Raw genomic sequence first — 10,589 nt, 5'->3', positions numbered from 1 at the left:
GAAACTTCTGAGGACAAGTTTAATAGGACTAAGTTGTCAGTTGTTCCTGGAGGTAACATTAGGCCTGATGCCATTCCACAATACACTCCCAGTGCATTATCCACAAGAATCATTTGGTCCACCCCAAACCAAGCATTTAGCCACTCATCATGGCTGGGTCTAAAGCCCCCTGGATTGAAAACAGAATGAAAAAATATTAGCATTTGTTCTTCTTACATCAAGACGGCAAGCTAAGAGTTTCACGCGGCAGGGAAGAGGGCGGCTTATTTGTGCTTGGAGAAATATTCTTTACTCTTCTCCACGTCGGGCTTGATGGTGTCACTTCCAGGTTTCCAGCCGGCAGGGCACACTGGAAGGCACAAAGAAAAGTGTCAGGAACCACGGGTAAGGGTTCTACTGGTGCTTGGTAGCCGGACATGGGGAAGATTCTTCTCTTTCTCTGTCCTTATTCCTGGTATCAAGTGTTTTTTGGTGGGTTTTCTCTTTTTTGGCAAGGTATTTGTTACTGGACTACATTAAAGCCTGGGGGGTAGATACAAATTCAGATTGGGCACAGTCCCTCATCTCACATTAGGCTCAGTCTAATCCCCTTTCTACAGATGAGGTCATGGGCACAAGGTGAAGTGACTTGCCCAAAGTCACAGAGCAGACAAGTGGTAAAGCTGGCATTAGAACCCAGGTCCTTTTGAGGCCCAGGCCCAGGCTCTATTCACTAGGCCATGGTTCTTCTCCTAGCCTGAGGGGCTCAAAGAAATCTGTCAGAAAGGGTGCTTTTAAAATTGGAAGAATTGAGGGGACCACGTGAGGGAGGGAGGAATCTGGGACCTAGTCTCTGTACTTCAGTTGATGACACACAGCTTGGATGCTTCAGTGAGCTCACATAATGAACTAGTGAAAGTTGAAGAGATGAGACGCCACAAAAGGCCAACGATGAAGACTTTCACGAGACCTTAGGAGACGGGGTCTCCAGCTGACTTTTACTGTGCAACTTGGATGGCCAACTCAGCCTAAGCACTCGAAGGGGGGCACTAGAAGAAAAGTCACGTCTCATCTACTCCAGAGGACTCCGCTGCCTTCGGTCACACCCCATCGTGGGCCGGCAGGCCTAGAGACATCCGATGGGTGGAACGTTTGTCAGGAAAGGAACAGTTATCTGCTGCGGGCAGATGGAGTCAGACCAGAGCAGGTTTGGCAGGTCAGGGAGAAAAATCTGGAAGATTTACATTCTGGGACCTGTAGAGGACCGAGCGGTTCGACCAGCGGACATTTACTCCCCTAGTCTCACACAGAATCCTCCATGGTGAAGAGAAGCAGTGTGGCCCAGTGGTTAGAGCACAGGTCTGGGTTCTAATCCTGGCTCTTCCACTTGTCTGCTGGGTAACCTTAAGCAAGTCATTGCACTTCTGTGCCTCAGTTACCTCATCTGTAAAATGGGGATTAACCTTGAGACACCCATGTAGGACATGGACTGCATCCAACCTGATTAGCTTGTTTCTACCCCAGTGCCCGGCCTGTAACAAAGCACTTGACAAATACCATTAAGTTTAACCAAAAAAAAAAAAAAAAAAATCCTGTCAGTTTTCAAGGCTCCCCCTCCCTGCCCCAGGGGGAGAGTTGGCCTGACTTTCTGATGTTTATGGCGTTTCTCCCAAAGATGCCAAAAAGAGAAGAAAATTTCAAAAGCCAGTTATCCTAGAGACACTTGGGTGTCCAAGTGCCTATTAAATGCCTGGCTGAGGGGAATTATTCCCTTGGGGAGAGGAGGTGCGGGAACATTGGCCACAATTGAATCTAGTTTTGGGGGTTTTTTTTGTTTTTAAATGGTATTTTAAAAGCCCTATGTGCCAGGCATTGTTCCAAGCACTGGGATAGATACAAAGTAATCAGGTTGGACACAGTCCCTGTCCTACATGGGGCTCAGTCTTAATCCCCATTTTACAGATGAGGTAATTGAGCCACAGAAGTGAAAAGACTGACCCAAGGTCACAGAGCAATGCTAATCGAGTCAGGATTAGAACCCAAGCTCTTCTGAGTCACAGGCCTGCACTCTATCTACTGAGCCACACTGCTTCTCAACTGAGGGCATATTTAGGTAAGGAGGGGAGCCCCTGAAGCCAGACTGTCTGTGGGGTGCATAATGGGGTACTGTCCACTTGGGATTTTTTTTTTAATTTTTGGAGGGGGAAAAAAGGTGATTAGGCAGCTTGGCTCTGGCATGACCAGACACTCTCGGATCTGGGAAGGAAAGACCTTTGGGATCTCATCTCTTCCTCCAAGGACTGTAAGACACAAATATGAATTGCATACTCGCATTTCTTTAGCCCTGACAGCTTGTTCAAAAGCAGTTGGAACTTCCTAACATCCCTCCTGCTACACTTTAACACTTTCCATTCATTGTCTTCTGCTCTAAAATCGATGAACAATCTCAATCATTTCTATCCCCTTCTTGTAATCCTAAACTGGGTTCTAATTCCGGCTCTACCACCTGTCTGCTGTGTGACCTTGGACAAGTCACTGGACTGTGCCTCAGTTACCTCTTCTGTAAAATGGGGATTGAGATGTGAGCCCCATATGGGACAGGGCCTGTATCCAACCCAATTTGCCTGTATCCACTCCAGCGCTTAAAGTGCCTGGCACATAGTAAGCACTTGAATACCATTATTATTATTATTATTATTATTTCCAGCTCTTCCAGAGTCAATAATCCCAATTCTTTTTCTCATTTCACTGTCCCCATCACTAATTTTTCTCCTGGCCACGAGTCCCCTCTCATCCCCCCAGGGCCCTTGGGGAACAGGTACCTTCCCCATGCTTGTCCGTGAACTGGAATGCCTGCACCAGCCGTAGTGTCTCGTCCACAGAGCGGCCAACGGGAAGGTCGTTGATGGTGATCTGACGCAGGATCCCTTTCTCATCAATGATGAACAAGCCCCTAGGGAAGGAGAGCGGAAACAAAGCTGAGGGTAAAGACTGGCCTCTCGGGGGGGGGGGGGGGGGGTGCATTTAGCTGCATTTTAGCCACAATAGTTAAAATAGTGACCCTGCCCTGGGCACATTTTGCAAAGCCAACAGGAATTCAGTGCCTCAATCCAAAACATTCCACTTGGATTTGTAACCTTCTGGGCATTTGATATTCACCCCCCCTCAACCTCACGTGCTTTGGTACAAATCTATATCGATTATATATTATTGTTTATTTATAAGTCCATCTTTCCCTCTAGACTGCAAGCTCGCTGTGGGCAGCGAACATCTTTAATTACTGTCCTCTCCCAAATGCTTAGTACTGCACACAGTAAACGCTCAAATACCGTTGCTGATGATAATATGCCCAATAAGATCAGGATTAGCACTTTAGTTACCCATCGCATCTTGGTGTGGAATTAAATCCTAAAGCTCAGGACAGAGGATCGGTCCTTACCTGAATGAGATGCCTTCGTCTTCCTTTAAGACGCCGTAGTTAAGAGCGATGGTGCGCTGTGTGTCAGATACCAGAGGGATGTTCATGGGACCAAGTCCACCTTGTTTCTTGGGCGTATTGACCCTGGAAATGACAATGACATCTTTCTAGACCGTAAGCTCCCTGATGGCGAGGATCCAGTCTAATACCAACGGGCCTCTCCGGAGCACTTGGGAAAGTACAGTGCTCCGCAGAGACTACCGATCCACTAGGCTGAGGGGCCACAAGTTTTAGGATGACTTTCGGATTGAGGATTTGGGGTAGGGGGGAGGAAATGGAGTCAACAGTAGGAAGGGTCACAGCCGCGCTCCCTGTTGTCCATTTACAAAGAACTCCTGGATTTCTCCCTCCTCCTCCCACCCCCGCTGGTAATGAGCAATCGCATCTCAACCCCGGATTACCAAGCAAGATGGCAGAAGTGCGAATCCACCGAAGCGCCAATCACTTGACAGTTGATTTTCTTAAATTCGTCAGCTCGCTCGCTGAATGCAATGATCTCCGTTGGACACACGAAGGTGAAGTCGAGGGGGTAGAAAAAGAACACCACATATTTCCCTGAGGAGGAGGAGGAGGAGGAGAGAGCGTCAGACCAGGCTGGAGCCATTGTTTGCTTCGGGTGCTGAAAGGAGGGGGTGGTGGTTAGGCAAATAATCTGATAATCCAGCCAGGTAGCTCTCTGGGTATGGAAAAACTGAATCACTGCCATATTAAAAATGAAGCATCTCTTGGCAGATGACTCGCTGGTGAATATGGGAGGTGGAAAAAGCAGAAAATTCATCCCGATTCCAGCCCTGACTTGCTTTGGGAAAAGCAGTGTCGGATGACTTAGATGGTAGCCCTGTTTTTTCCTATTTTTGTGATATTCCCAGCAGCTTCTTCTCAAAGAGCTGCTTGTTTGGTGGGAGGGGCTGCGCGGAGAGACGCAATTCCTTATCCCCCTGAGCTGGATTCATCTCCAGCTCCTTTTAGCATGTGGTCATCCATTCATTCAGCACTTAATGTGTGCAAAACACTGAACTAATTGCTTAGTATCTTGGTAATAAAGGTAGCATAGTTGCACAGACACTTGGGGAAAGGGGAATATAGTCAGCCCTTCAAGAGTATGAGACTGGCTGAGACAAGTGAAACACATGAATGATCAACTGGGCAGTTTGATTTCAGCTGGGTTGCTAGGCCGGGGCAAGGAGGGGAGAGCTGGGGGGGGGGGGGTCTAGCCATTTCAATTCTAAATTGGTTTCCAGAAGGTCAGGCAAGTTAGGGTCACTGAGCTGCTCCTGTGATACAGCTGTTCTTGAAAGTGACATGGCAGCAATGGGAGGGGGGAAAAAAAAAAAAAATCAAATTAGCTTTTCCTGAGGATATGGCTGATTTCTGTTATATGTCAATGCCAAAATGGAAAGTGATCCTCCTTCCATGGTCCTAACTTGTTCCAAATCACCTGGACACAATGTGGGCAACAGAAGCTGGAGTGGAAACTCCTTGTGGTCAGGGAATGCATCTTGTGCCTCTGTTCAACTGCCTAGGAGCTTGATAAAATGTGTCATTCAGTAGAAGGCTCAATGAATACCACAGAGAAATCTGGAGATTTGGGGCCTTGAAAAATTGGTACCTGGTTTGGGAACTTCTGTGAGGGGTTTTTTGGGGGAAGGTCTGGACTCCCTAAGACTTTAATGGGTTGGGGGGGGTCCTTTAAAGGGCCTGAAGTTACTCCCACTCACTCCCACCCAGAGTCCCTTGAAACATCGCCTAGTCATTATTGCAGAACTTCCACAAAGAGTTTTGGCAATTTCAGGAAGTCTGGCCCTGAATCACTGCAGGCTGGGGACTTCTCCAGAGCCAAACACTGCTTCTCCACTGGCTGGACTGAGAAGTTTAGCAAATGCTCCTTGGCTGCATCTCAACTCTGACAGTCAAACGTTTTCCTCAACCTCAACACTTCAATCTTTAGTACCGGGAGTAACGGCAAGTCACCTGGTAGCTGATATTTCAGTCGAATGAAGCATGATTTCCATATTGTAAATATTTTTGTGGACAGGTGTCATCCCAGGGAATCCATTTCTACTATTCCAGGTGGAGAGGGAGCAGAGGAAAAATAATCACTAACTACTGAAATCTGGCCCATGCCACCCACTGCATCACCTTGAGAAGCAAAGTGACCTACTAGAATAATGATAATAATGATTGTATTTGTTAAGCGCTTACTTTGTGTCAAGGACTGTTCTAAACACTGGGGTACATTCAAGCTAATCAGATTGGACACAGTCCCTGCCTCAGGCCTGGGTGTCAGAAGAGTCTGGGTTCTAATCGCTGCTCAGCTACTTGTTTGCTGGGTGATCTTGGGCAAGTTACTTTGCTTCCTTGGGCCTTAGATCCCTCATCTGTGCTGTGGGGATTGATACTGTGAGCCCCTTGTGGGACATGGTCTGTGTCCAAACTGATTACCTTGTATCTACCCCAGCTCTCAAAGAGTGCCTGGCACATAAGTGCTTTACAAATATCATTAAGAAATGGTTAAAAATATGGAGGGGAAGACCCTTCTTTCCATCTCCCCGTGGCTGGAGGCTCAGCTGTCTCCACTCAGATTATGGATTTTCATTCCTTAGTGTGGTTAAGGTCTGCCTACAGAAGAAAATGGGCTCTGAAGGTGTAGCACTGAAACAGTACTTTGCAGACTGAATACAGACAATGAGCAAGCCATTCACATATTAAAGGCCCACTTTAATGAGTTTAATTATTTACCTTTGTAGTCAGAGAGGCTTATCTCTTTGAACTGCCCATCTGGCATGACAGCTGTGGCTTTGAAGTTGGGGGCAGGATGCCCAATTTTAGCATTTCCTGCAGACATTCTGCTATCACCTGGAAGAGATGCATGAGGCATTAAATAACTCATCTTTGATTTAAGTGTGGGACTACAAGGAAGCAGCCAAAAGCCTGGTTATGGGAACCACGCCTCAGTTTCAGAGTTCAGCTCTGCAGCAGTTCAAAGCACAGGATTCTGCGGAGAGGCAGTATTTCGGAGACTACTGCAAGGATCTGCTAAAAGAGCAAGGGGACTTTGATTCAGTGCCTTCCCTCAAAAGCTGGAAGGGCTCTTTCATCTCAGTTGCCTGTGACTTATACAATAGCTCTCTATTTTATAGACAGGTGTCAGCCCAAGTTTAGTGTGCCTTTCCTGGAAGGTACCCTGTCCTTGAACTTGGTCCAGCAATGAAATATACCCCCACCAGGAGAGGATAGCAAGCTCTCCTCCTCGACTCCACGCCCCTCTTAGTTTTACAATGCTGAATTCTCCTCCACAGATGCATCTGGTGGAAGCAAAAACAAGCCCAGATTGGGGGGGGGGGGGGGGGAGACTTCTGCATTTGCACCAGTTACAGAATTCATTAAACAGCTGATTAACTGCACTTGGGGAAACCCAAAGGATCTTTAAAGAGGCCTGAAGAAACAGGTCGAAACATAGGTCTGGCCAGGAAATAAAATTCCCTGAGGTCACCATTAGATAGACACTGGGGGAGCAATCAGTCTGAAACAGCAAAATCCCATCCAAGTTGCCTAGGGAGATTACTAGTGGCTCTGAGCAGTTTGAACCTTTATCAGTTTGCTTTCCATTAGCAATCAGGAGCTACTCTTTCGATTTGAACACACCCTTCAATCCTGTAGCCTTCCTATTAATTCTGCCTATAATGACTTTGTGTAGCAATCACTCTGATGTACAGATTGGAAGAAGACAAGGCAGAGAGTTTCCAGAGCCATGTGGTCGAAAGGCTACTGCAAGTAAGGGTGTCTGATTCCAATAAAGACTCACTCCCGGCTCTACCAGTTGGGACCTCGGGCAAGTCACTTCACTTCTGTGTCTCAGTTTCCTCAACTGTAAAATGGGGATACTCCTTCCTACTTAGATTGTGAGCTCCATGCAGGACAGGGACTGTCTGATCACCTTTCCAAGAGCTTAAATACTATATTTAAAAAAGGCACTCAGAGGGGGTGGGGGCAAGGATGGATAGGGGGCTTTCTCTGCTTAACCACTTATCTGCACTGCATCGAGAACCACACATCCGTAATGGCTGGTGGTGGAAAGTTCCACCCATGTCCTCTACATCCTGCTTCGGTGTTCGTTCATTCAATAGTATCTGAGAGCTTACTATGTGCAGAGCACTGTACTAAGCGCCTGGAATGTACCATTTAGCAGCAAATAGAGACAATCCCTGCCCAATGACGGGCTCCCACTCTAATCGGGGGAGACAGACGGCCAAAAACAAGACAGCATAATCACGATAAATAGAATCAAGGGGATGGACACCTCATAATGTTACCATTCCCCTCCAGGAATGGTCATCCTGGGCCTTTCCCAAATCCACCGGCAGCTGCAACCAAATGCTACCCACCACACAGCGTGGTCTAGGGGATAAAGCACAACCCAGAGTCAGAAGGACCTGAGTTCAAATGCAGCCTCTTCCACCTGTCTGCTGGGTGACCCTGGGCAAATCACTTCTCTAGGCTCAGTTTCCTCATCCTGTAAAATGCAATTATGACTGCGGGCTAGGGACTGTGTCCCACCAAATTATCTTGTATCTACCCCCTCGCTTAGAACAGCGCCTGGCACATAGTAAGCGCTTAAATACCACAATTATCGCTGCCACCTCTGGAAAAGCTCCCCGCCTAAACCAACACCACCTCCACCAGGCACTCGCCTTCCTCTCGCCACTCGTTTCATTCCACGAGAAGCAGCGTGGCTCAGTGAGAAGAGCCCGGGCTTGGGAGTCAGAGGTCGTGGGTTCTAATCCAGACTCTGCCACTTGTCAGTGGGTGACCTTCCCCCCTCCCCCTGTTGTTCTCCCCCTTCCCCGACCTCTTGGGCCCGCTCCCTTTTGATTTCTCCCTTCGCCTCAGTCCCCTCATCTGGAAAATGGGGGTTAAAACCGTGAGCCTCACATCTCCACGCCCGCGCTTAATACAGTGCCTTGCACGTAGTAAGCGCTTAAGATAAAGCAACAGCATGGCGCAGCAGATAGAACCCGGGCCTGGGGGAAGCACGCAGGTGATGGGTTCCAATCCCAGCTCCACTTCCTCCCTTCGTATCTATTGAGCGCTTACTGGGTGCAAAGGACTGTACTGAGCGCTTGCCACCTGGGCGACCTTGGGCAAATCACTTAACTCATCTGAGCCTCGGTTGCCCCCTCCGTAAAAAGGAGGATGGAGACTGGGAAGGAGGCAGGAGGGTGTATTCAACCCGACCTCTTTGGATGCGCCCCAGCGTTTAGCACAGCACCTGGCACATGGTAAGCGCCCCATACCATAATGACTATTATTAACAACAAAGGCTACAATTAGTCCTCTCACCCTCCATTACCTGCAGGCGGATGCCAGACACCCACACCACACACACGCACCCCCCAGGGGAGGGAAACTGAGGCCTCTCACCTAGTCGACAGGCACCGCAGAGGACAACGGTCAATTGCACGACGCCAACGGCCGAGGCCCGCTTTTATAGCCTCTCGCTGCTCTCGCGAGACCTCGGGGGGCCCCCGCGAGAGCAGGGCGGGGGGGCGCGAGGGGAGTCCGCCCCGTCCTCGCGCCCGCCCCCCGTCCTCGCGCACAGCCAGCATGACTCGGCACATTCCCGCCCGCCCCTCCTCAATGGCGGCGGGCCCAGCCGCCTCAGGAAGGGCGCATGCGCCGTGGCCGCTTCCCGCCTCTTTAACGGGGCACAGTTGGGGAGGCCCCTTAATAATAGTAATAATAATGTTGGTATTTGTTAAGCGCTTACTATGTGCAGAGCACTGTTCTAAGCGCTGGGGGAGAGACAGGGTCATCAGGTGGTCCCACGCGAGGCTCACAATCTTAATCCCCGTTTTACAGATGAGGGAACTGAGGCCCAGAGAAGTGAAGTGACTTGCCCACAGTCACCCAGCTGACAAGTGGCAGAGCCAGGATTCGAACCCATGACTAATGACTCCCAAGCCCGGGCTCTTTCCACTGAGCCACGCTGCTCCTTCGAGTCTCCATTTCTTTCGCCTTTGATTTTTTTTAATATGCTATTTATTAAACGTTTATTGCGTGCCACGCGTTATACTAAACCTTGAGGTTGATAGGAGATAGGTTGGTCAGGGTTCATGTCCCACGTGGGACTCATACTCTTAATCCCCATTTTACAATTGAGGGCATTTGAGGCCCTAAAAAGGGAAGTGGTTTGCCCACCGCCGCACAGCAAGCGAGTGGCAGAGCTGAGATTAGAACCCGGGTCCTTCTGACTTTGGCCATCTGGAAATGGCTGCAGTGGGGCCGAGTTTTGACGGGAAAGAGAGAAAAGGGCCCTGGATGGCGGTGGGAAAGGGAAAAGCAGGTCTTTCCCAGTCGGAACAGCTCTAACCCAACCTGGACAGGGGAGAATGTCTTTGCAAAGGCTACCAGAAAAGTCCTTAGTACATACTTCTCTCACATACTTCTTTTATTGTTGATGGTATTTGTTGAACGCTTACTATCTACGCGGTGCTGCAGTCAGGTTGGACGTAGTCCATGTTCCAAGTGGCGTTCACAGGCTTAATCCCCATTTTACAGATGTGGTAACTGGGGTACAGGGAAGTGAAGTAATGTGCCCAAAGTCACATGGCATTCAAGTGGCAGAGTTGGGATTAGAACCCAGGTCTTTCTAATTCCCAGGCTCGTGCTCTTTCCATTAGGCCATGCTACTTGGCTTTATAGGGCAGTAACTTCCACCAATTTGTATAATTACTGTGGCATTTATTAAGCACTTGCCAGATTCCCAGGATTGTGGTAAACATGGTCAGACCGGACATGGGATGTCTCATGGGATGCCTAGTCTTGAGAGCTAGAAAAAGTAGATTCGAACCCAAGTCTTATTACTTCAACCATTACCCCCCACCCCCAAAATGAACTTCTGTCAATTTAAAAAATTCAGGTTCAAACATTTTACTAGGAATATAAGATATCTATCCTATTGCCAGCATCAAAGACAATTGTAGTCTGAATGGTAAATTGACTGACCCGATGCCTTTATTTTTAAAAAATACAAAATGAATGGTAAACATTTTCTAAACAAATAAATTTTTAAAAAATCATAATCACATTTGAGTGCTGTGAGCAGAGCACTGCACGAAACACTTGGGAGGGT

The 10,589-nt window shown here is 48.4% G+C and overlaps 1 protein-coding gene across 1 annotated transcript; it reads right to left on the bottom strand.

The window, feature by feature from the left end:
- On the bottom strand, positions 1–8,962 carry PRDX1 (peroxiredoxin 1). The gene is made up of 6 exons (XM_029046596.2): positions 8,879–8,962; positions 6,197–6,313; positions 3,859–4,012; positions 3,419–3,541; positions 2,802–2,932; positions 1–349 (listed from the first exon to the last, which is right to left on the bottom strand). Exons 2-6 carry the CDS (start codon positions 6,300–6,302, stop codon positions 264–266), a joined length of 600 nt encoding a protein of 199 aa, XP_028902429.1. The 5' UTR covers positions 6,303–6,313; positions 8,879–8,962; the 3' UTR covers positions 1–263.
- Between the last annotated feature and the right edge of the window lie 1,627 nt (positions 8,963–10,589).

Source organism: Ornithorhynchus anatinus, chromosome 18 (genome assembly GCF_004115215.2).
Source record: "Ornithorhynchus anatinus isolate Pmale09 chromosome 18, mOrnAna1.pri.v4, whole genome shotgun sequence".
Taxonomy (NCBI): domain Eukaryota; kingdom Metazoa; phylum Chordata; class Mammalia; order Monotremata; family Ornithorhynchidae; genus Ornithorhynchus; species Ornithorhynchus anatinus.
Note: the sequence above shows the minus strand (reverse complement) of the source record. Positions and strands in the feature narration are given on the sequence as shown.

Coding starts and splice junctions, on each gene's coding strand:
- PRDX1 (XM_029046596.2), bottom strand. CDS start 6,302: ATGTCTGCAGGAAATGCTAAAATTGGGCATCCTGCCCCCAACTTCAAA. Junction 2,933..3,418: donor GACGAAGGCATCTCATTCAG/GTAAGGACCGAT, acceptor CTCCTTCCCTAG/GGGCTTGTTCATCATTGATG. Junction 350..2,801: donor CACGGACAAGCATGGGGAAG/GTACCTGTTCCC, acceptor TGTGCCTTCCAG/TGTGCCCTGCCGGCTGGAAA.